Source organism: Carlito syrichta, unplaced genomic scaffold, assembly GCF_000164805.1.
Source record: "Carlito syrichta isolate Samal-C Ts95f unplaced genomic scaffold, Tarsius_syrichta-2.0.1 Scaffold305656, whole genome shotgun sequence".
Taxonomy (NCBI): Eukaryota; Metazoa; Chordata; class Mammalia; order Primates; family Tarsiidae; genus Carlito; species Carlito syrichta.
In genome coordinates this window covers 110,257-135,870 of record NW_007249752.1, presented here as the reverse complement: position 1 = coordinate 135,870, position 25,614 = coordinate 110,257, and the positions used below count along the sequence as shown (strand labels likewise).

Genomic DNA, 25,614 nt, shown 5'->3' with positions numbered 1-25,614 from the left:
ATGAGCCGGGCGTGGTAGCACGCACCTGTAGTTCCAGCTACTCGGAAGGCTGAGGCAGAAGGATCGCTGGAGCCCAGCAGGTTGAGGCTGCGGTGGCCGGGAACGGCCACTGCCCTCCAGTCTGGGTGACAGAGTGAGACTCCAGCTCAAAAAAAAGAAAAAGAAAGAAATATTCTTGCACTGTGTAAGAGTACAAGCAGTCTGGATGAGTGGGGTGGAGGCGGGTGCCCCTGAAGCTGGACACAGGGAGGACAGACAGGCGGGGCACCATATTCACAGGAGCCCCTGCTCTCCTGTTCCTCTCTCCATCCTCCCCTCCATCCCCTTCCTTCCTGGAAGCATAGTGGTTAAGCCAGACCGACGGAACAATCCGAGGAGAAGAAGACGGTAGGAAGGGGCTTTCACGTTGGATCCTGCTGGGGGGTGCGACGTGGCGTCCTGTGCGTCCTTTATGATAACACTAGTTCCCACTCACTGGACCTCACTCAGACTTGCTGGTGCATTACGGATGTCTACTGTCTTTCGTCTTCATAACCCTCAAGAACGTAGGTCTCATGATTCCTGACTGGTGGGGAAATAAGGCTTCAAGAGAAGGGGTCACCTTTCGAGTGCCAGGGATAGCAGAGAGAGAGTTAAGACTTGGACTGGATGTGGGGTGTGACCTCCCCAGCCCATGCAGCCATGGGACTTTGGAGACGAGCGTACCCTGCATAGGAGCAAGGAGCACAGAGACGTAAGCCTACACTGGGATGGATTTCTTGGGGTGGCTGGTTCGCAATCGCCCATTGTTTTTTTTCTCCCCCCCCCATAATTTAAGGATTTCCTCTTCCCTTGTTTGATGTAAGAATAAGAAGCCGCAGAAATGAGAACTGGGAGGCTTCACCTTGTTGAGTCAGAGACAGCCTGGGGGACACCTGGCCAGGGCATCTTGTGGGGGGGGGGGCAAGCAGGGAGTGCAGGGAGCATTTGGGAGAGAAGGGCCACCCCATACCCCCTGGCAGTATTTACGGGAACAGCTGCAGGTCTCTGCCAGCCACATGGGCTTCTGGGTGTCCTAGCTGGCTCAGGCTCTGTGGCTGCCCCGGGGGACAGTCAGGGAGGCCTGTGATGGGCTCGGCCCCAGGGGTGGGAGAGTAAGCTCACCTTCCCAGGTAAATCGAAGGGAGGCTTTGCAGCAGAAACATGAAACTAAGATGTGGGGAAATGGTTGTCAGCTTTTAGGATGCTTGTTGAAAATGCTGATTTTCCTGGAAAATCACTCTTGGAAACCCTCACACGGTAGGTTGAAAGTCAGACCCAGAATCTTCGTTTTTTAAAAATATTCCCAAGCAATTCTGATGGCAGGAGATTTTAGGCTATGCTAAGACAAGCACTGACTTAAACAAAATCTACAGCTTTTTCAAATCATTCTTGTTTAACATTATGAACAACTATTTGTTGAACTGAGGTATTTGTCCAGTCCTCTGACTTAATGTAGATGCGGTAGGTATGTTTATGGAGTTGTCTTGTCCTAAGAAACCTAATGAGTACAACAATTAAGTGCATATACTGCAGTGGCCCATAACTGGGAACAGGGGCTGGCCACAGTCTGGCCAGGGAGACAGATTGAATCTGCATTTCAATTTTGCGTGTGTTTATTCTTATGAATTAAGGTATTTGCTGAATTTATGACTGAATATGATTTTCATAAGTGTATTCATATTTACATGTAAACCAATGCTAAACAAACAAAAAAGACCCTAGTCAAACCACATGCTGTGATTTTAAGTTTTAAAAAAATTGAATTACATACAAATTGCAGACTTAGCAGGTATTTTCTACTTGAGACAGAAAGATATATTCTATAAATTCTGTACAAAGTTGGCTGGCAGTTTTTTTTCCCATTAGTAAAGTGAAGATCTCATCTCCAAATATGTTTCATTCAATTACTTTAAAGAGACATTGATTTTTTTTCCCCATGACATCTCGTTTGTGAACATGGCACCTTAGGAAAATGACTCCCTAGCTATTTCAAGCACAAATGTACCTGAATACAGATTTCTCACAATAAGCACAGAGAATTCAGACTTTGTGCTTAGCAGTGCCAGCACAGTCTTTATACTGTTTTCTGGTCTGAAATTTGAACGTGCCGGTAACCTATAAGAGAATGAATCAATATGGAGCAGAATTGTCATCAATAACCTCTGTTTTGGGGGTTTCAGCGTTGCAGGTGGCGAGCTGTTTGACTTCTTAGCTGAAAAGGAATCTTTGACTGAAGAAGAAGCAACTGAATTTCTGAAACAAATTCTTAATGGTGTTTACTACCTGCACTCCCTCCAGATCGCCCACTTTGATCTCAAGGTACGTGGCAGAGGGTAAGCCAGGCAGACGCTTAAGCAGATCACAGCCTTGACTGTTAGTTTGCTAAACAAAGTTGTGGCATCTGAAAGAGTGACATTTATTTTTCTTGTATGGGTTTGACAAGTGGAATTATCAATATAAATCTCCAAGTATGTAATACATGCCTACCACTGGGATACCTAGCCTTTTTGTGGGTTAGAGGCTTAAGATTAGTGATTACAGTCTAGAATATTTGTGGAAGGGTTAAGGGGTCTTACCAGCTGGGTTTTGCTTTTGTTTTTGTTTTGTTGGGTTTTTTTTAGGAAGCAGGATTTATTGAGAGGACAGAAAAGCTCCCACCGTGGGAGGGGACCCAAAGGGGTTGCCCACCAGCTGGGATTTTAAGCAAGGGGGCTCCATTTGGTCACTGGGACATCTTTAGCCTGGAGTAGTCAGAAGCCGGCACAGGTGTCTTGAGCTCTGCTCTCCTTTTGACACAAAAGCTTATGACCTGACTCTGGCTAATTGGGGTGTTTGCCTGTCTGGAGTCAGGGCACTTGTGGGAGATGAAAAGATGTGTAAGTCATCCTCCCATCCCTGACAGAGGTATGGTCTGTCTGGGAAGGGAAAACACACACGGTAGCAGCAAGAAGTGGCCGTGTTATAAAGTTCCAGTTCCAAGCGGCGAGAAGAGCTGTGTGGCCCGGCCGTGTGTGCTCCATCAAGGGAATGACTTCCATCTTGGACCCTGGGACCGGGCTTCAGAGGATGGAGGGTTTTCTCCATCCTTACGGCAGCAGAGCTGTCACTATCCCATCTGTGTTCCTCCCACCCCACACTCACTAAGGAAGGCCTGCTGCAAACACCTGGCGTCTTGTTTCTGGCCCTGGGAGTTGTATATGACAAGGAGTAAATGCCCGCAGAAGCAGATCTTGGCAGTGGAAGATGGGGAGTTGGACGGTGAAGACCCCGATTCCCTTGTGTTTCCATTGCAGTCACCCTGAGTTCTACTCTTTCTTCTCAAGTTCCCCAGAAGAACTGCACTCCTGTCATCTACGCCATCCACACGTTAAGACATCTCGTACCGACTTCCTTCTGTTTCCTGTATCTCCTTCCCTGGCCCAGTGCTTCCTGGCATTCCCTCCCACAGGACCCTCTCGCAACCAAATTCTCATCCCAGACCTTCTTTGGGGAGAACCTAAACCAAGCAGCTATTTTTCCTGGTGTTCTCTTCCAACTACTCTTTTCTAATTTTTTTTTTTTTTTTTTGGAGAGCAGACTCTGCCATCTTGTCCTTGGCATAATATCGCATAGCTTTTTTTATTTCTCTCCCTCTCCCTTTCTCTTTCTTAAAGCCTGAGAACATCATGCTTTTGGATAGAAATGTCCCCAAACCTCGGATCAAGATCATTGACTTTGGGTTGGCCCACAAAATTGACTTCGGAAATGAATTTAAAAACATATTTGGGACACCAGAGTTTGTCGGTAAGTTTCTTTGTTTCTGTGTCCATTTGTGTCTCGTAAATATTATGCTGGCAGAACTTCCTTTGCTGTAGGGTCATTTCCCTGGTGCATATTTCTGGTTGTTGTGTGAAGATAGACTCTGTTGATTTGCTTCCTTCCCAAGCTAAATGAATGTTTTTTTCCTCTTAGCTCCTGAGATAGTCAACTACGAACCTCTTGGTCTTGAGGCGGATATGTGGTAAGGAAGTGTCCTTGGTGTTGTTATTTTTCTGATTTATTTTACTATTCTCCTGACATTTTTTTTGTTTTGTTTTATATTTAGGAGTATCGGTGTAATAACCTACATTCTGTAAGTACCGAAATCCACAACTCATATTCTTTCCTTTTCTATGAGACCATATGTTTAATTAACCATCAAATGTGCTATGTTGATCTCTTCAGATTATGCATGCTTTTGATGTAAACATATTCATTTTACACCCCCAAAACATGTTTAGTTTATACTAATTAAACATCTTCTCCTAATTTGAAATGAGTCATCAGAAACAATATAAGCACTGAAAGAAAGCATAGCTGTCCATCACTGCTGAGAAAACAGGTTTCTTTTAAACTACTAGATACTGTTCCAGATTCACTTGCTAAGTGAATCTTTTGCACGAAACTGAAGCTTCTACTCCTGACAGTTAAATGCCTTATGAAATAAAATAGAACTCTAAATTGATTTCCTGAGCACCAAATTATCATCTTTTTCCACATTCCCCTTTCCCAGCTGTTAGAGGAACAAAATGACAGCAGAAGGGGTCACATTAAAGTTCTGTGCCTCATTTTCCTTTAACAGCCTGAGTGGGGCCTCCCCGTTTCTTGGAGACACTAAGCAAGAAACGCTAGCAAACGTATCCGCGGTCAACTATGAATTTGAGGAAGAATACTTCAGTAATACCAGTGCCCTCGCCAAAGATTTCATAAGAAGACTTCTGGTCAAGGACCCCAAGTGAGTATCCACTCTTCCTGAAAGGTGCTCGGCCATGACCCCAGCTAGCCAAGGGCCAGCACCTGTTCTGTGTACACCCTGTTTCACAGACCTTGGTATTCTACCTGCCAAAGGGCAGCCTGGGTGGGAATTGCTTCAGAAAATACACACAGGACCCTGTGTGCCCGCTCAGTCAGCTCCCGCAAAGCGCAATGAAATAATCACACAAAGACCCATTTCATTTTCGGCTTTTTTCCCTGAGCTGCGTTTTTCAGAGTGTCTGCTTATAGGCCCAGCTAGCATGAAAATAACCTTAGTGTTTGCTACTATGGTCACAGCGTTCTTTTCTTTCTCTCTCCCTTCCCCAAAGGAAGAGAATGACAATTCAAGATAGCTTGCAGCATCCCTGGATCAAGGTGAGCTGCATACTGTGTGGTTGTTGAAATCATTTTTCTAAGTGAGTGGTTTGGGCATCCCAGGGTCCATTTGTCTTAGAGTACTGCTAACCCTAAGTCACACCCGGAGTGTTATGTTTGCTATTGGTGTCATATTTTAAGACAAACAGTTTAAATCATATCCTAATGATCCCAGAGGCGGTGGGAGAGGGTTAATCCACCACAGAGCAGGATTGTTAATGGCCAGGTCCACTCAACAGCTATGTTTACCTTGACCTGTGGGATGTTGGTCCAGACAGTATTGTTTAAAAATTTGAATTGATTTTCAGCATGTAAATATCATACCAAATCTGCATTTCCAGTTTCTCTTGAAAAATCTCAAGATCCACCAACACTGAGCCCTCCCATAGGAAGTGGCATCTAGTGGTGTCTTTGTACTAGGGCGTGAGGCCACCCTGGCATGTTATACCTTTATATTACCTACCTGGCCCTATTGGCATTTGGGCTAAAGTTGCTTCAGCCCAGAGCAGAAGGGACTAAGGGTGGGGAAATGTGATATGAAATCTTAAAACAAATAAGTGGGCATTACAGAAGTAGGCTTTGAGGGCAAGTGGTTTTGCCTGTGCGAGCTCCCAGCAGTTTTGTTTTTTTGCTTTTTGAGTTGGAATCTCAGTCTGTCTCCCAGGCTGGAGTGCAGTGGCATGCTCTCGGCCACCGCAGCCTCGACCTGCTGGGCTCAGGCGATCCTTCCACCTCAGCCTTCTGAGTAGCTGGAACTACAGGTGTGCGCCACCACACCCAGCTAATTTTTTTATTTATTGTAGAGATGAGGTCTTGCCACATTGCCCAGGCTGGTCTCGAACCCATGGGCTCAGGCAGTTCTCTCGCCTCCGCCTCCCAAAGTGCTGGGATTACAGATGTGAGCCACCGTGCCCGACTTGCTCCCAGCAGTTACTTGGGCTCTCCTAAAAGGCCATGGGGTTTCCTTCTCTCAGAAGTAGAGCCCAACTACGTCTACTGAAAAAGACACAGTAGAAGGGATTTCAGTGCTGGAGGAGAGGCAGGATTTGTGGACTTACCTCTGAGGTCCTCTCAACTCTAAACTGCTTGATGATACCCAAGTTCAAATGCCTTGTAAACATGGCCTCACCGTGAATCCTGCCATTCTCAGACTGTCAGTGCAGAAAGTTGTGATTCAGTTTGGCTCCAAGTTCAACCTCTCCCCAAGATCTAGTCTTTATGGATGATATGAAACCCTCAGACATGAGTTAGCCCCCCTGAGACTAGATTCTGAGACTGCGTATTATCCCAACTGGTGTGCTGATTTAAGAAGGGCAATGTGGAAGCATCCTGAATAAGGAGAGGTTTCCAAAAGCTGTCGCATAACACATTTATGTAATTTGAGAGCTCTAAATGTTTTTCTTGGCCTTTCATTTTAGCCTAAAGATACGCAACAAGCACTTAGTAGAAAAGCATCAGCAGTAAACATGGAGAAATTCAAGAAGTTCGCAGCCCGCAAAAAATGGAAAGTAAGATTGTTTGCTAGAGCGGGATTAACAGATTCTGTTTCCTCTGTGAAGTTCTGTGTGGCCAGGGCTTATCATTTCTGACACCGGCAATATGGAAAATACATCCCTCACTTTTTAAAATTCATTTTGTAGTCTCCCGCACCCATTACTCTATTTTCAAAACCAAACAAACAAAAATTAGTCTTATTTAACTCATTCTTTCAAATGCAGTTTGGCATTTTTAATCAAAATTGTCCCCGTGACATAATTTTAAACCAGCACAATAAAATTTTAGTGAAGTCCTTTTCTAATACCATACACTACGTTTTAAGTAAATTCGTTCTTTGTGGTAAGCAGCATGAGGTCACATTTATTCCAGGTCTTGTGTAAGTGGTTCTCTTAAACCAGCCTTTGTCCATGACTGGTTGGAATGGGGACAGATGGGGCCATGAGCATTGGCAGAGTGGCCTCGTCTTCCTTGGTGTGGGTGGCTTCTGCAGGGGCTGCATGGTACATAGCTTGAAAGGGCATTGTAGATATCCTTGAACAAAACAGACTTCAGGGATAAGAAGGTGCCAGGGTGGGTTCCTGTGCCTCGGGTCATAGCAGACCCAGAGGAAGCCAGTACCTGCCATATCTCTTCAACACTGGGCCAGAAAGTGGGAGGGTGCACTGTGATAAGAATAAGGAGAACCATGGCACTAGTTTCCCAAAGAAGCTCCTAGAATAAGGCTTAAATGTAGAGAACCACCACATTCTCTCTCTCTCTCATCCCCGCCTCCGCCCCTCCTTTTCTTTCTCTCTCACACACACATTCTTTCCCTGCTGCTTCTGCCTTTGAGAGTAAACACAGAGATGTTTTTCTAGTCTAAGGGGTCCCCCATCTGTTCATTTCCAACAACTGTGTGCGTTATCATCGCATTGTCTACCATCAACACTTACATAGCACAAAGGACAGAGAGCAAGGCTGATACATACCGGCAGGGACCTGAAAGAGGCTTACAAGGAAAAAGATCATGTTCCTTAAAGAGTAGAGAACAAAATATGAATAGAGAAGGGGTGAAGGGATGTGGAGCATCCTGCTTAGAGTGTAATAATTGAAATGCAGAAGGAGAATCTCTCTGTATTCTGTTGTCTTGATTTCTACGACCTTTAAAATTCTTCTTTAAGCAAATATCCAACCTCCTGTGAGACTGCCCAACCCTAAGAATGTGTGCTGTCAGCAATGAATACTATCTTTAAAACTTCAACATTTGCACTAATTCACGCGTATTGCCACATAAGCTTTCTCTCCCCTTTCTGCACCCCCCAACCGTTTTTCTTTTTTCTTAAAGCAATCCGTTCGCTTGATATCACTGTGCCAAAGATTATCCAGGTCGTTCTTGTCCAGAAGTAACATGAGTGTTGCCAGAAGCGATGATACTCTGGTAAGCAAACCCGTTTGGCTTAGCGAGCTGCTTTCTTCGCACTGTGTATCTAGAAAGTTTACCTTGTTCTATTTGCTCAACAACCCAGAGAACCTGAAGTCGCGGAAATGTCAGGCCTATTCTTGCTCCTCTGTAGGAGGGACTGAGGTGGCTGATTTGATGTTCCCCCATGCGTCTTTCCTTCTTTTTTCTCTTTGGTTTGGTTGGTGCTATCTCCATCGCCACCTCCACTGCTTCCAGCGCTGGTCTCCACCTTGTTGCACCCTTTGGGAAAAGGGAGGTTAGTCAGTAGAAGAGGAAAGAGCTTATTCTCGTTTGCATGAACAAAAATGAGAACACTCCATTGCCACTGGCATAGGAGACTCAGAATCATAGCGGTACAAAAAGTACAGACACCCCCGCTCCCTCCCCACACACAACACCCCTACATTTAGGGAAAATGCAATGCTGCTTGCTGGTGTGTCTCATGGTAGACCAGAAGGCCAAACCCACTTGCTGAATTAACATACTATTGACGGCCCAAGGCCCTTGAGAACAGCTCCACAACTTTTTCCCCAAATCCAAACTGAAACCTAATCACAGATTGGCTCTTCAGATAGGACTGGAGTATCCGAATGCAACCAGACTTTCTCCTGACAGTCAGACAACAGGCCTTTGTGAACTCGGGAGATAAAGGAGACCCCAGAAACGGCAGACACGGTCTTTCTGTGGGAACTACCCTGCCCTTATAACAACAGTCAGCATTTCCTGGCCGGAATCTGGGACTCCAGGGGCGGGAAATCAGCAGACACCAGCTCTCTTTTTCCCTCTGAAGCTAGTAGCTTCAGTAAGGCTCCCGGTCTAGCCTTGAGGAGTAAAATGAGGTGTAGAATGTTAAAAAATTTAAAAGGTGAGAGAAGCAGATGGGAGAGAAGAGGGAGAAGAGGAGGAAGGCTTAGTTTGAGAATTGGTTGAAGGTGGCCCTGGAAGCCAGGGAAAAGATAAAAACTGTGACTCTGAATAAGATAATGAGAATGATAAAAGGTTGCAGATTAAAATCGTCCTGAGTAATCAATGAGGAGGAAATACTCGTGTTGTGATGAAAAGTTTAGGGTAGGAGAGCAACCCAGGGTCACAGAGGCGCTCCAGGTAGGAAGATCTCCTCCCGAAGGTGACAGTCTCCTATCTCCACATTCTGCTAATCCTGGGATGTGCATGACCATCTACTCTATTTCTTCCATTTTCCCCATGTATCTTGACTTTCACCGTCATGCAAATGTCTCTTCGTCATCGACAGGTTGTAACAAAAAACCAAACCAGCGGCATTCTTAAGCACGTATTCTGTACAAATATTACTAAAACCTGCATGAAGTTTGTCTGGATTCAGAGCTATGGAGGAGAGAAAGCAGAAGAGAGAAGTGACTTCTCCATCCTGCCTCTACCAGTTGTGATACCTCTGTAGATAACGCTTCTCCAGCTTTGAAATTTCAGTAGTTGTATTTCTATGTTTATAAGTGCAGAAGTGTTGTTTAGGATTTTTCTAGCCAATTCCCTGATTTTGCTATGAACTTTGACAGAGTGGCAAAGATTTAACAAACTTGTTCAGTATTCTCTAGTTATTTTTCCTTGGTAATTGGAAATGTGTTTGTTTTTCTTTTTCTGGCTTTTGATTTCTTCATTTAGACCCATTTTTCTTTCTTTTGTTTTTGATAATTGTGACTAACTTTAAAGAATTCTGTCATATTACTCTGTACCTCGGGCAGGAAGACACTTGAGTGATCAAAAAATGACAATTCCGTAATTGGAAAAATTGCAAATTGAGGATATCTTACTCAAAGCTATTTTCTTTGCTTCTGTGTTTTTTGTTTTGTTGGTTTGGTTTTTCTCACCTGGGGAAGGAGTCTGTGTTATACCTAAAATTTTTCACAGTGGTTTCTGGAACTATGTTGTAACACATTCCTAAAATAAACACAAAAACTTATTTGTCATTATTGTTTGAAATATGAATTATGGAAACTGTTTGCTCTTGGGTTGTAATGCAGGTGACATTAAGACTCAGGTAAATAGTATGTGGTGTTAGTTTGCAACATGGACAGGGCAAAAAGCAACCCGTCCTCCTCCTGAGGATTAAATGGTGTGCTTTCCTCTGAATGTCCTTGTTACCAAGTGAGCACAGGTTTCTCCTATGTTGCTAAGACCACGGCACAGGGTAACTCTTTTTTTCCATCTTCACTGTCTCTCTCAAGGATGAGGAAGACTCCTTTGTGATGAAAGCCATCATCCATGCCATCAACGATGACAATGTCCCAGGCCTGCAGCACCTCCTGGGCTCATTGTCGAACTATGATGTTAACCAGCCCAACAAGGTTTGACTGTTCAACCAGGGATGGTGGAGGGTGGGTAACAGTCACCTTGGACCTCCAAGTCCAAGGAGGAGAGACTCCTTCTGCTTCTGCTTCTTCATTCTTCCTTCCAACTGGACTCTCCACACTGTGGGAAAAACCACCTCTGTTGAGAGAGTGGTTTGGGTTACACATAAAGTCCTTTTGCAATGAGGGCCTTTCTTTGTTCACTTCTACCCATGAAAGTTTTTATCTGGTTATCCTTTAAATGAAAATATCACTTCTGATGATAATCTTAACGAGGAAAGGAAACTGTGTGTCCTTCTGCCTGTCTTTCGTTTTGGTATTTCTGTATCTATTGAAATATGGGAAGGTATGGGAGAAGAGCAATGATAGTTTGGGCTTTTCCTGTCCTTTGAAGCTTGAACGTTTGTATTTTTCTTTTCTTGCTTATTCCAGCACGGGACACCTCCGCTACTCATTGCTGCTGGTTGTGGGAATATTCAAATACTACAGTTGCTCATTAAAAGAGGCTCAAGAATCGATGTCCAGGATAAGGTCATAATTCTGTTTTATCACAAATGAATTAATTTTCAAATTAGTTCCAAATGTCTTCTAATCATAGGGGTAAGAGAGGAGAAAAACAAAGTATTTCCCAATGTGCTTCTCAGTTTCCTGTAAAGGAAGATGAGTTGGTTAAATAGCCTGGTATAATCTGACTGCATGTTAGAAAAAGGAAGACTTATGTCTTCTCCTGGCTCTGTTGCTTGCCATCAGCATTTCTTTGTACACTACCCAGATTTTGCTCCTTACTGATCACATTTCTTCGACGGTGTTAGAGGTCACACTTGGAAAGGTTTTCATGATCTAGTTAAATCTCATCAGAAATGTATTTGCCTGCATGTTTATCCAGGCAGCCTACTAAGAATGATACACTTTGAGGTGTGGATCACACTGGAAGTTTAGACACAACTGAGTAACAGCAGACAGTCTTTTATGATGACTCTGTTATCCGCTTCACAGCCCTTCCACAGAACTGTAATGGACTAGACCTGGCATTCGACCATAAGGGAATTCTAGCCAGAAGTTGAAATGAGGGTTTATGAAAGACCCACAATTTTTTTTTTAAGTAATTTTGATTTTACAAAACAAGTTGGAAAGACAGTACAGAAAGTTCCCTTACACCCGTCAACCAGCTGCCCCTAGTGTTAACGTCTGCCATGACCATGGTGCATTTGTCAAAGCTACAAAATAGAATGAGGATTTTATTCCTCTGGGAAGTTGCCCCTTTGAGGTTTGTTGTCACATAGGAAGGGAAAGACAGTGATTCTGAAGGACGCGTGCGTTCAGATCTGTCAGCTCTCCAGAAATGTGACTCCATGTTGGTCTTCATGCAGGGTGGATCCAATGCCATTTACTGGGCCTCTCGGCATGGCCACGTTGACACCTTGAAATTTCTTAATGAGAATAAATGCCCTTTGGACGTTAAAGACAAGGTAAGATCACTTCTCGGGAGGGACGGGAGGCGGTAATATATGAATGTGTGTGGACGTTGGCATGCTGTGTGCACCGGGACACAAAGAACAAGGATTCAGGACCAAAGTCTTCCTGCAGAAAATTTAAGTTGGAAGTTTCTTTTGGCCTGTGGCTTGGTCTAATATTGAAATCTGCCCGAAGCTCAAATTTGCCAGGTAGTTGCCATAATATGCAAGCAGTGAATTATTGTCCCTGAAACATGGAAACCTCCAAGTTGTGGTAGAAAGACAGCCAGACGTAGAGCTGAAAATCCTCATTGTCTTACTGACTCAAGCGATTTCAAGCAAATCTCTGCCATTCTCTTCTTCTTTGAAGTGGCTGGCAGTGTTGACTTTACAATCACTGACACTAGAAGGTTAATAAGGCAGTGAGCATAAACATGGCTTTCTGGACACAAGGATGTTATAAAAATTATTGATTTAGTGTGACAACTGACTTCCATGGATGCGTGTCTCATTCAGCCCATACAGCTATCTTGGGAATTAATTGGCTGTGCTAGAAACTGAACCTAGGATTCCTGCCTTTGTGTCCATTATTTATTCTATGCTTCCCCTGCTTCCAATACTAATAGACTAAGTTGACATATTTATTCAAGACTGCCACGCACAGTTGCATGGGCTATGCACTGCACCATCTCTAAGAGATGACATTCACATCAGAGATGCATATTTATTATGGCAGTGTTCTGGAAGATGGCAATAATATATATTGTCTTGCCTTTTTAAAAATTAGTGACTGGGCTCAGTGGCTCAGCCTGTCATCCCAGCACTTTGGGAGGCTGAGGCGAGTGGATTGCCTGAGCCCGCAGGTTTGTGACCAGCCTGGGCAACTTGGCAAGACCTTGTCTCTACAGTAAAACAAAAATTAGCTGGGTGTGGTAGCGCATGTCAGTAGTTCTGGCTACTTGGAAAGCTGAGGCAGAAGGATCACCAGAGCCCAGCAGGTCGAGCCTTCGGTGGCCGTGAGCGTGCCACTGCACTCCAGCCTGGGCAACGGAGTGAGACTCCAACTCAAAAATAAATACATACATAAATAAATAAAAATTAGTTTATTCTGACAATTTTGGGTGGAGGTGGATATAAAGTAAAATATCTTAAAAGCATTGCACCTGTGACTAATTCACAGATAGTTATTGTATGGGCCAAGGGTGATGTTCATTGAAGTCTCTGAGAATATAAGAAAAAAATTTCTAAGCATAGTCAGGCAGAGAAACGTGTTAGTAAGCAAAACTGTGCATTTGAATAACTACTGAAAGATGAGCCTCATATTAAAAAGGAATGTCATGTTTTTAAAAAAAAAATCACACAGCCGGAAGCACCAGTCTATAAAGAAGATTAAGAACAGCCATCATAGAACAAGGAGAGCTATTTACTGGGTTATTTGCACTTTATAGGATAAGCCAAGTGTGTGGGTTTAATAACCGCTGCGTGGTGGACACTCTAACCCCAGGTCGCCAACCCAGTCACCCAAGGGGCATCCGGCTCAAGAGGGGGCAGATGTGACCCCAAAGGGGAGGGGGAGGAGCCAGGCTGCATGGGTGGGGCCTTGCCTTCTGGTCTCCTCAGAGGGGGCGCTGAACCGTCGGCCTCTTTTTTTCTTGCAGTCTGGAGAGACAGCCCTTCACGTGGCAGCTCGCTACGGCCATGCTGACGTGGCTCAGTTGCTGTGCAGCTTCGGGTCTAATCCCAACTTCCAGGACAAGGTGGGTCGTGGTCCCTGACGTCCTCACCTCCTGCTGTCTGCGTGGATGTACAGACAGCCAGCTGGGACCACTGGGTCCTTTGGGGTTTGACCAAGTTAGGCTTCCTGTCTTTCATTGTTGGGGGCAGGAGCTCAAACAGAAGTTAACACACAGAAGGTACTTATGCCAGGCGTGGTTTTACACACTTCATTCACTTACGGACAACCTTGTGAGGTGGATTAATATTGTTATCGCTGTTGCTTTACAGACGAGGAAACCGAGACAGAGAAAGGTTTCGTGACTTTCCCAAGCTCACACAGCTCCTGAGTAGTAGAACCAGGACTTGAACCTACACAGTCTGGTTTCAGAGTCTGTATTTGTAACCACTGCACTATAGCAGACTCTCATAGACACATAACTGTGGCTAATTATGTTGTGCATGAAGATACAGGTCTCATAGCGCTGTAGACCTCAAGGCTACCATTCCCTCACCCTGTTAGGGCACGGCTATCCTAACTACTTCCTTGCCAAGGCAGTAATCCTCTTAGGACTCATCTTTGTGTTAGAAACATGAGAGAAGGGTAGAGGCATCACGATGGTTGGAAGAATTCTTGCTCAGGGAAGTGCTCTCCTCCTATTAATAGTTTCACATATGAATTATACCCCACATCTTTAAAATAAAAAATAGTTTCAGATAAAGTCAACAAAGACACAGCTACAAGAAAGATGCTACGAACCCGTCCACACTAGGGATCTACTGTTCAGAAAAACAGGACCCCTGATTCCAGGGAGGCCCCAAAAGCCAGTCATCAGTCCTATGCTGAGAAAGCCAAATTGCCCACTTGTGAGTGTTACGGAAAGAGACAAATGGAGAAGAGACATCAGATCTGCCTCTTCAGAGTGGTTGGCTCACACCGTGTCGTTATTTTATATTAATATTTCACTACAATCACTACAAGCTCTTTCTCTCTTCTGCCTTAACTTTCTTTGCTTTGCTGCCAAATTTGACCAGGACTGTCACTATGCCTTGTTCTTTCTTTTGCTTTATTATGTTCTCCTCATCCATGCGTTCATCTCCTTGGGCAGGAAGAAGAAACTCCCCTACACTGTGCTGCCTGGCATGGCTACTTCTCTGTGGCCAAAACCCTCTGTGAAGCCGGCTGCAGTGTTAACATGAAGAACCGAGAAGGAGAGACGCCCCTCCTGACAGCCTCTGCCAGGGGCTACCACGACATTGTGGAGTGTCTGGCTGAGCACGGAGCTGACCTTAATGCCTCAGACAAGGTGCTTTATGGGGGAAGGTGTGTCACACTCACTGAAAAGCGATCGGGGGGCGCTAGAGGGACCACAAGACTCCTCAGTCTGTTTCCCTAAGATATCAGACTTGATAGCGGCAAATTGTAATTGTCTTTCTCTTCTTTGTACCATAGATTCTGTGAGCTTTTCTAGAGTCTATTTAATAACTAATGTTTATTTATGACATATCACAAAATTCACTGATTGATTAGGTGACTTTGGTCTGTGTTTTATTTTTAGTTTTTTTTCAGCTTTGGAGCAGGTACAGTGATACTCACTGAATCCAAGACAATCCTCATCGAGGACTAAAATTAGCAACAGTATTAATTTTGTGTTGAACAAAGAAATAGGTCATTTATTTACTTCCGTGATCTGCAAATTTAGAAAAATACAAGAAACCACCCTTATTTGACAATCTCAATTCTAGACTAGGTGTTCCATTTTTAAAAATATAAACAGATTCCTCATCTGTTTTTATTGTGAACTTGTAGTTAAAATTAGGCCATGATGTTGCTCTGTGTAGTTAGATTTGGGATATTGGAGTTCATTTAATATCTTCCATTACTGAAGTATTTTCTTGGTACAGAGCAGTGGTTCTTACCAGGGGCACCTTTGCCCACAGGGGACTTTGGATAATGTCTGGAGACATGTGGTTTGTCACAGCTAGATATGGAGTCACCACAGGCATCTAGGAGAGCCAGGTCCATGGTGCTGCCAGACATCCCGCAGCTCACAAGATAGCCCCACCACAGAGAACTCTCCTGCCAGTGCCCACAGTGCTGAGGCTGAGAAACCCTAATACAGATAAGTTACAGAAATGTCCCAGAGCTCTCTACCCAGGTAAAACCCAGCACGTCTATTCACCAGGGAGCTTATCATAGGTAGAATGCATTCCCAGGCTGATCTGTTCTGATGCAGAGGTTAAGCATGTTATATCTGCTTTTCATTTATATGGCAGCTGTTGAGCAAATTATTTCACATCACTCTCTCAGTTTCTCTTGGTGCAAAATAAAATAAGGGGCTCCTTACTTAGAAGGTGGGTCAAGATTTCTGGGCAATGTTCTTAAGAGCATTTCTTCAAATACTTTGATTAAAAAGCCACGGGAGTACAACAGCTACTTATGTTCCATAGTCTAAGGGACAGAAAGCAGTGTACTTCTTCCCATCTGACTGCACAGTCCAAGCCTACATTAACCAAACTGATGGTCAGCTTAAGCTAGGATTACCCGGAGAGGAACGGATAAGCCTCCTTGCCCTCCTGGCTGCTCCCCCTGCCATCAGAGTAAAGTTTTTGATTTTTCAAATCCTCCTTTTCAACTCCAGCAGTAGTAATTCTGCTGCCAATTAAACCTCACTCGGTGGCAGCAAGAAAGGTGGTGAGACCAGGGCCACGTGCCTAAGTGCAAAGTTCTCATGGTCCCTGGGGTGTGTTTCCAGGATGGACACATCGCCCTTCATTTGGCTGTAAGACGGTGTCAGATGGAGGTTATCAAGACTCTCCTCAGCCAAGGGTGTTTCATCGATTTCCAAGACCGGCATGGCAATACACCCCTCCATGTAGCCTGCAAAGATGGCAACGTGCCTATCGTGGTGGCCCTCTGTGAAGCAAACTGCAATCTGGACATCTCCAACAAGGTAGGCACGGAGGACGAGATCCCTGCAGATTCCAGCCATATCTGCTTTTGGGTTTCAGCCAAGTTTCTCGTTGTATCTCTTCGTTGTTGAAAGTGAATGTGACTCATATGGATGTGTTCTTTTTTATGGGGCTCTGCCCTTTTAATTTGTATTTTTACATGTGATTTCTGAATAATTTCCTAGAGCAAAATTATTGCATTCATGATACTTCCTGCCTTGTCTGGCTTACTGCTGATGGGCATTTAGAGTGTGTGTGTGTGTGTGTGTGTGTGTGTGTGTGTGTGTATGTACATACACATGCATGCATTTGTATGTATGTGCACATAATGTAGAAGAATCAGAGAACACGGGACAAATTAGAGCATCCTTCTGGTGCACTAAGTCCTTAGGGAAACAGCCAATGATATTAAGATTTGGTGTGGTTCCTAGGACCGTATTTCTCTTTTTAGTTTTCCCAACTTATGGTCAAAAGTTCCTTACACATTTTTTGTACTAAATAAATTTGATAAAACCAAGGGGATACTATTATTTAGTGGATAATAAAGAAGTGAAATTAATTAATTATGTGCTTTTAGGTTCATAAGAAGATCCCGTATGTTTACTTTTAGAAGCCACCACCTTCCCTTTCTCCTGAATCTTATCTAGATTTCCGTTACCAAATGAGATAAAGCAGTTGCATACTCATGTGGCTTTAGTCCTGTAACTGTAGAAAAGGCAAGCACTAGGCCATTATAATTGTGTTAAAAACAAAATCCAAGCAGAATTAATTTTTTAATTGCAGGAAATGTTTGTGTGTCAATGGCATGTACAATGTCAGCAGGATTTTAGTGTGATTTTTTAAGGTAAAAGAATTACTATCTGAAACAGCTGGAAAAGTATACTTCTCATATAAAATTATTCTTCTTGTATAGTATGTGATTAATTCTAATGGAAATTAAAATTGGTAATGTTCACATCCTGGGAATTTAAAAAGACAGTATCCTAGGTCTTAGCGATTAGCTGCTAGTTGCTTTCTGGGTTTAGCCCATTCTAACCTTGCCTGGTCAGTTACGTCAGTGGCTGAAGGGGAAAACCAAATAGAATATGGAGTAGCATTGGCCGAGCATGGTGGCTCAAGCCTATAATCCCAGCACTTTGGGAAGCTGAGGCGAGAGGATTGCCTGAGTCCGTGGGTTCGAGACCAGCCTGGGCAACATGGTGAGACCTCATCTCTACAATAAATCACACACACACACACAAAATAGCTGGGCATGGTGGTGTCCGTCTGTAGTTCCAGCTACTTGGAAGACTGAGGCAGAAGGCTCACCGGAGCCCAGCAGGTCGAGGTTGCAGTGGCCAGGAGGGAGCGTGCCACTGCACTCCAGCCTGGGCGACAGAGTGAGACTCCAACTCAAAAAAAAATAAAGAAAATAAAAAAAGAAGTAGCATCAAGCCCTCAGCTTTCTTTCCAGGATTCTTTCCATGAATCAAAACTGGCTTCAAGGGAGATCTGTGCATTCATGTGACTACCTTTAGACTTGGCCACTGTATGCACACGGGCCTCCTGTATGCACACCATCTGGGATGAGCTCTCTTCTTGTGAAGGGGGAGAAGAAGAACTTACAGTCTCGTGGTGCTTTGCCCTAACCTAAAAAAAAAAAAAAAAGAATGGTATTCTTCCCAGCTTCACATCAGGAAGTGCACTTGTTCAATATACTCTTTAAGAAACTGAACCCGCGGATTCGAGACCCGCCTGGGCGGCGAGACCTCATCTCTACAATAAATCAAAAAATCAGCTGGGCATGGTCGCGTATGCCTGTAATTCCAGTTACTTGGAAGGCTGAGGCGGAAGGATCGCCGGAGCCCAGCAGGTCGAGGCTGCGGTGACCGGGAGCGGCCACTGCACTCCAGTCTGGACGACAGAGTGAGACTCCAACTCAAAAAAAAAAAAAAAAAGAAACCCAGTAAGACGGGTAACCCCTTTGGGTCCCCTCCCACTGTGGGAGCCTTTCTGTCCTCTCAATAAATCCTGCTTTCTCAAAAAAAAAAAGAAACCCAGCAAGACAATCCCAGACTTTCCTGTTTGAAAAGAGCTGGCAGCCGGGCTCGGTGGCTCAGCCTGTAATCCCGCGCCTTGGGAGGCTGAGGTGAGTGGATTGCCTGAGCCCGTGGGTTCGAGACCCGCCTGGGCCACTTGGCGAGACCTCATCTCTACAATAAATAAAAAATTAGCCGGGCGTGGTAGCGCGCGCCTGTAGTTCCAGCTACTCGGAAGGCTGAGGCGGAAGGATCGCCGGAGCCCAGCAGGTCGAGGCTGCAGTGACTGGGAGCGGCCACCGCACTCCAGTCTGGGCGACAGAGTGAGACTCCAACTCAAACAAAACAAAATAAAACAACAACAAAAGCAAAAACAAAACAAAACAAAAAAACGAAAAGAGCTGGCTTATTTAATGTGAAAGTTTGACGTTTGCTGTCGCAGACGTGCACAAATGAAGTTCATGAGTGCTGACCTAAACTTGCGTTATTACCATATATGACAGCAGCAGTTCATAGAAGTCCTTCAATAGATGATTCTGTCCATGCATGGAGCTCAGGTAGAGCAAAAACCGTCCATGCTACAGTTCCAACGCCTTAGTGGAGACCATGATTCCAAGCGCGCCAGGAGCTGGCCGCTGACTGTGCAAGGGTCTGTACCAGTGGGCCTCAGATGGGCTCTAGGATGCCTTCAGAGCCCCCAGAATTATCCTGGCCTGACTTTGGGGCCCCACGCTTCTTCAGAAGGGTTGATACCATGCTTGTTTTTCATTTCTTTAAAAAAAAACCAAAAAACAAAGCAGTGATAGGTCACTAGCAGGGCTTTCCAGACGTGCAGAGTGGTAAGGGAAGGTATCATTGCCCGCCAAAACACACCGGGCTTTGCACGGACTCACTCAAGTAACCGATGGTCAGTGTGGGCATTGCACAGTGGCATCCCCGTTCTACTGGAGGACTGGTGCTCTTTCCTTGGGGTGAGGGCTTGCCTTTTCCTTATCTGGATTAAATTCCCCCAGAAATAAAAGTAGGCATTCAAATCCTACCCTGTCACCATTATGTGACAGGACCGCGTGGCTATCTTTGATGTTCATGCCGTGAATTAGACACTTCTGCATTCTTAATTCTTCTCATGAAAAATCAGGAGAGTGACTGTTTAACCCGCCATGTTCGAGAACACAGAGAGGCGAGGAAATAGAGTGTGTGTTCCCTTATCCATTCTTTCCTTTCTAGGTTGGTGTTTCTCATATGCAAAGACAGAGAATGCATGTTATGCACACACATTTTTGTGAGCATGCACACGCCTGCATGTGCACACACATGGGCATGTGAGAGAGAACTCCATGCCCTTCAAGATTTGATTGAGGCCCTTCTAGGATGACACTGTGTCCAGCAGGAAGGGAGGATAGAGGCCCAGGTAGATGGCTCTGCCCTCAGGCTGCTTTTAGACTGACACACATTCAGATGCAGCAGCTTCTCTTGTTTTATCACTGCTGTGACAGGAGCCCAAGGTGCTCCAGAAACACAGAAGCAATAATTAAGACACCAAAGAAATCAGAAAAGGCTTTGCAGAGATGATCACGCAGGGCTCTGACAGGTGAAGGATCAGGGAAGCCTGTCTCACACCAAAGAAAGCAGGTGTGCCTGCTAGGAGCTGTTGCTGGCATGCAGGGGGCAGGAGTAGGTATTTAGGGAGAGAGGGTTGGGGAGGAGAGAAAATGAAGCTGGAAAGAGACATTGGGCCCAGCTGGTGACAGACCTGGAGCATAATGCTAAGGAGTCTGGGTTTTGCTCTGTCCAAACCAGGGCTTTCAAGAGAGGTCACTTCCCCCACCCTTTTCTTCACCACACTCTCTTCACTGGCTCTCTTCATTCTGGAACACTGTGTACAATCTGTAACCAGAATTACATCTCCCTTGCACGGCATCTTCCAAATATCTCATCCAGATCTTCCAGACCTTCTCACGTTGACTCTAGGATGGATGAAAGCTTACTGTCTGCTTTTTACATCACTGCAGAAGACAGTAGTAGAGAAACACGAGCGTGTGCACACATGCAGCAGTGTTGACAGCAGCCGGGAAGTAGACCTAAGTAGCCTCAGTGTCCCCTTCATTGGGCCAGCCGAATGAATCACACCAGCCACATGGTGAATATGGTTCAGGCATTCACAGGATGTAATCGATTCAGTTAAAGATATGGAAAAGTGTTTACGGTTTGCTGTTGGATAGGCAAAGCAAGAGACAGAGTAGAAGGCGGGCTATGATCACATCTTGGCTCTTAGCTGTTTAAATTATGTCTCTCCTGACTGGGCACGGTGGCTTACGCCTATAATCCCAGCAATTTGGGAGGCCGAAGTGAGAGGATTGCCTGAGCCCACGGATTTGAGACCAGCCTGAGCAACTTGGGGAGACCTCATCTCTACGATAAGTCAAAAAATCAGCCGGGCATGGCGGTGCATGCCTGTAGTTCCAGCTACTTGGAAGACTGAGGCAGAAGGATTGCCTGAGTCCAGTAGGTCGAGGCTGCGGTGGCCATGAGGGTGTCACTGCACTCCAGCCTGGGCAACAGAGTGAGACTCCAACTCATAATTAATAAACACATAAATAAATAAATAAATATATAAAGTCTCTCCCTTTAAGGATTTATGGATAAGAGCTTGGAAGGAAATGCATCAACAGGTCAAATAGGGATGGCTCTGACCAGGAAAACCCGGGAAAAGGGTGAGAGTTAGGGGAGGAGGACTTTTATTTTTTACTATATGTCCTTCCGTATTGTGTAAATATTTTAAATGAGCATGTGTTAATTTTATAACAACAACTGATATTTAAAAATGAACAGGCCGGGTGCGGTGGGTCATGCCTATAATCCCAGCACTTTGGGAGGCCAAGGTGAGAGGATTGCCTGAGCCCACGGGTTTGAGACCAGACCGAGCAACATGGTGAGACCTACAATAAATCAAAAAATTGGCCAGGCATGGTGATGCAGGCCTCTAGTTCCAGCTACTTGGACGGCTGAGGTAGAAGGATCACCTGAACCTGGTAGGTCGACGCTGGGGTGATTGTGAGCCTGCCACTGCACTCCAGCCTGGGCAATAGAGTGAGACTCCAACTAAAAAAAAAAATAAAAATAAACAGCATAAAACAGAGATTCCCATACTTTCTCAGATCATAATATCCTTAGAATCTCAATAATATTTTGTTCATGGTTCCATGGGGGAAAAGATATACCTAACGGCTTTGTTTATTGAGTGGTTTAATCCAAACAACTTAGTACATACTTATGTCTTAATAATTTAGTAGTCGTTGCAAAAAACAATAAATAGTAAAAAAAAAAAAAACTATGATTTTCATTTTATTTCTGTAGAACCACATAATACTTACTCTCGGATATGTGTGCCTGTAGGGCACCTCACAGTTTCTCAGATCTTGGACTCAGATTGGACACACCACCCTCATTTCCCGTTCCGCATTGATTTCCTCAAGATACTGGCTTCTTATCATAGCAGCAGCCAGCTACCTGCTGTGAAAGATGTGGTGTCATTGAAGGGAAGATGGCGCCGTGTCATGATGAGACACTGAACCACCTCGACCTCTTAGTTCATTTAGTACCCGAACCAGACGGTTCCATCAAAAACTTCAAATATTCCCAGACACCCCGATGAACTCACGGCGGGGCCTTGGCACACAGTTTGGGAACCACCAGCATGAGAAGGACTGGGTGGGCCTGTCCTTGACATTTTACTCATTAGCGTGTCTTCAATAGCTATCCTCCTTGTCTTCTTCCCTGGTTGTGTCTAAATTTAAACAGAGGTGCAGATCTTGCTGGAACTTTGTGGCCTTCAAGCCCTGGGCTCCTGCTTCCTTCTCAACAGCACAGCAGGAAATTTAACTCAGTTATCCTGGGAGGATAAAACTCCTCCTCTTTCACCCTTCTTAGTTGTGTTTTGGTTACTCATTTATGAATAACTGCAAAGTACTTGAAAGCGTTGTGCCTGGCTGGCCGGCCACAATGGGTGGCAAGTTTCTGGGAGGAGACACCTCCTCTGTCTTTCTGGTGGACCCTGGATCCCTTCCTTAATGCTGTGTCCCGAGATGTAGTCCCTGAATGTCATCCTCAGGAGCAACGTGAGAAAAACTCGTTGGCTTTTTTCTGTCTTCCCAGTATGGACGCACGCCTCTGCACCTTGCGGCCAACAACGGGATCCTGGACGTGGTCCGGTACCTCTGTCTGATGGGTGCCAGCGTGGAGGCGCTGACCGGGGTGAGTGCCCACAGGGCTTTGGGCAGGACAGAGCAGGTGGGTGCGTCTCGCGCCTCCAGGACAGGAGGGGCCAGGGCTTGCTTGGCAACTGTGTTCTGCCTGAACTCCTCCACCACAGTGACATAAACATCCGCCCACACAAATCCAGTTTAATATCTAGTTAATGTTTATCCCTGTCTCATTTATCCAGGCCCCGCTCTGCCAGCGATGCCTGCTGGTTCCCGCTGGCCTTTTTGTTCTCTGTGTTACACAACAGGGCCTCTGCTGCTGTGAGATGTGTGTGTGTGTTTCCCTTTCCTAAATGCTCCATCATGGCCCAGGGCACTGGACCCCCGTGTCCTTTAAGGCGAACACGGAGGAGGGAGAGACTTTGGTGTAGGGCGCAGTCTCCGTGCTTGTCCCATGAGGCCAGGCTGCCGGGTGCCGTCGGCACAGGGAACCGTTCTCTGTTGTCAGGGAGTCTGGCTTTCTGGGGGGCCTGCAGAATATTTTTAAGTGAGATTTCTTCATGTCCCCTCATTCCCCACTCCCCATTCCAGACCTAGGACCTCCCAGCAGGAGAAATCCTTTGATTCACATTTCATGAAATGCACAGGAGGGAAAGTATATCCACTAATAAGGCCGCAGTATTATTGCTGCAGTGAAATATTACCATTCGAGTTGCTCTTGGTCCAACAGGGGGCCAGTCATCCAATCGTCCTTTTGAGGAGGTCTTGAAACTCAGATGAGAGCTTTGCTGACATGGATGATCCTCTGAGATCGAGCAGTGTTTCGTGGTGGTGGCCAGTAGAGCCATCTATTGGAGATCATCCAGGGGTTAGCAAACTGTGGCCACGGGCCAAATCCTACCCACTGCCGGTTTTGTACATAAAGTTTTATCAGGACACAGCCATGTTGGTGCATTTGTGTTGTCTCTGGCTGCTTCCACATCACAGTGTCAGAGTGCCAGCTTCAATAGAGACCACGTGGCCCACAGAGTCCGAAACATCCAGTCCCTGGCCCTTGATTGAAGTGTCTGCTGACGTCTGGACTGGGATATCGCCTCCCTGACTGCTCTCCTAGTGTGCCAAGGTCATTCCCTTCCCAGAAGTCATAGGTCTGCTCTGTGGAGTGTTGGGCCCGGCACCCTGCTTTCTCTGCAGGCCCGGTTCTCACCAGTACTCTGAATGGGGTGGGTCCCCTTCTTAGGGCACCTTGTCACCCACCACAAACCCACACACACACCACACAGAAGGCCCCGCCCTGCATGACCCGCTCGGCCCTGTGTGCCATTGTCAGACGTTGTCCAGCCATGTCTGGGCACAGGGTCCAGTTACTCCCTCACAGAGCACTTATATGCATTTTTAAGAGGGAAAAATATTTTTTGACCCATATGTCACCTCCTAAAAAACTAGGGAGCAAGTCTTTGAAGATGCCAGTGACTGACCTCTGCCAATTCCAGCAGTGTGGACCACTCAAATGTGTCATCACCTTCGCAGGGTCATTCTGTGAGCTGCAGTCACCTCCACCCATACCCAGGACAGCTGTGACCTTGTTTCTTGACTGTGCCAGGCATCCCTCCTTGTTCTCCCCACTTCTTGCCTGCTGGAGAAGTATCCTCTCTCTGTCGTCCCTGTCACAGGTGTCAGGAGCAGCCACTCAGCCATGCTCATTCAGTCTCTCATTTATATTCATTCCACACACACCAAGCCCAGCAGAGCACCGAAGTCCAGAGGGACCGCACAGGAGTACGCCCCTCAGGAAGCTTCTAGAAATGGGAGAGAGGACCATTGATCCAGAAGTCACAGCAGTCAATGTACAGTTGAATGGGACAGCATGGTAACAAGAAGGAACAGGTCCTGAGGCATTTTATGGGGCCAGGGGCGCCCCTTGCGGGAGACATTGCCTGGGGTCTGATGTCCCAGTCAAGAAAAGCAGAGATGTCAGGAAGTGCAGAGACTTCTTGAGAAGGGCAGAGTCCTAAGAAGATGACTGTGTCCAGGACCAGAGTTTGGAGGCCACCAGAGCCCTCTTGGAGGTGAAGTGCAGGACTGGAGCCGAGCATGAAGACCCCGGGAACAGAGAGAGGAACCAGGGTTGGTGTACCCAGCCTTCTCCACTCAGGACCTGGGTCTTTATCTCCAACCATGGGGCAGTCATGGGAGGTTCCAGCATGGGAGTGAGAGGACCTTTCAGTCACAAGTTTCCTACTGGGGGTGTTCCCATATGAGCCTGGCACGGGCCACAGCCCTCATTTTAAATTTCCTAGCAGCCACGTCAGAAAAGGGGAAAAGAAGCAGAGGAAATGAACTTTAGTAATATATTTTATATAGCACAAGATATGCACATGTTATTTTAACCTGCAAATCAACATCTGTGTGTATTATGATTTATTTATGTATTTTCATGGGGTACAAGTACATTTTGCTACACGGCTCTATTGCACTATGGTAAAGTCAGGGTCTTCAGTGTGTCCATCACTGGAACAGCACATACTGTACCCACCAAGCAATCTCCCATTATCCACGTCCCCAACCCCTCACGGCTCCCAAGTGCCCATTGTCCATCATTCCACAAGTGTGTACACATTATGTGGTTCCTACTTATAAGTGAGAACATGAAGTTTTTGTCTTTCTGCGTCTGAGTCGTTTCACTTAAGAGAGTGGGCTCCAATTCCATCCATGTTGCTGCAAAAGACATGATTTCATTAATTCTTCTGAATGGCTGAATAGTATTCCCTTGTGTATCATGCCACATTTTTTTTTTTTTTGAGTTGGAGTCTCACTCTGTCGCCCAGACTGGAGTGCAGTGGC

At 45.5% G+C, this 25,614-nt stretch overlaps 1 protein-coding gene across 4 annotated transcripts in view; it reads left to right on the top strand.

Annotated features, from left to right (window-relative positions):
• DAPK1 (death associated protein kinase 1) overlaps positions 1 to 25,614 on the top strand; it is a 219,781-nt gene that overhangs the window by 146,077 nt on the left and 48,090 nt on the right. For all 4 annotated transcript variants that reach the window (XM_021714476.1, XM_021714475.1, XM_008062108.1 and 1 more), the window contains exons 3-17: positions 2,202 to 2,340; positions 3,675 to 3,804; positions 3,973 to 4,021; positions 4,106 to 4,132; positions 4,622 to 4,774; positions 5,124 to 5,169; positions 6,588 to 6,677; positions 7,991 to 8,083; positions 10,309 to 10,428; positions 10,864 to 10,962; positions 11,802 to 11,900; positions 13,544 to 13,642; positions 14,708 to 14,905; positions 16,355 to 16,552; positions 22,724 to 22,822. In XM_021714476.1, coding sequence (XP_021570151.1) covers positions 2,202 to 2,340; positions 3,675 to 3,804; positions 3,973 to 4,021; positions 4,106 to 4,132; positions 4,622 to 4,774; positions 5,124 to 5,169; positions 6,588 to 6,677; positions 7,991 to 8,083; positions 10,309 to 10,428; positions 10,864 to 10,962; positions 11,802 to 11,900; positions 13,544 to 13,642; positions 14,708 to 14,905; positions 16,355 to 16,552; positions 22,724 to 22,822 — 1,639 coding nt within the window. The remainder of the gene's footprint in view (positions 1 to 2,201; positions 2,341 to 3,674; positions 3,805 to 3,972; positions 4,022 to 4,105; positions 4,133 to 4,621; positions 4,775 to 5,123; positions 5,170 to 6,587; positions 6,678 to 7,990; positions 8,084 to 10,308; positions 10,429 to 10,863; positions 10,963 to 11,801; positions 11,901 to 13,543; positions 13,643 to 14,707; positions 14,906 to 16,354; positions 16,553 to 22,723; positions 22,823 to 25,614) is intronic.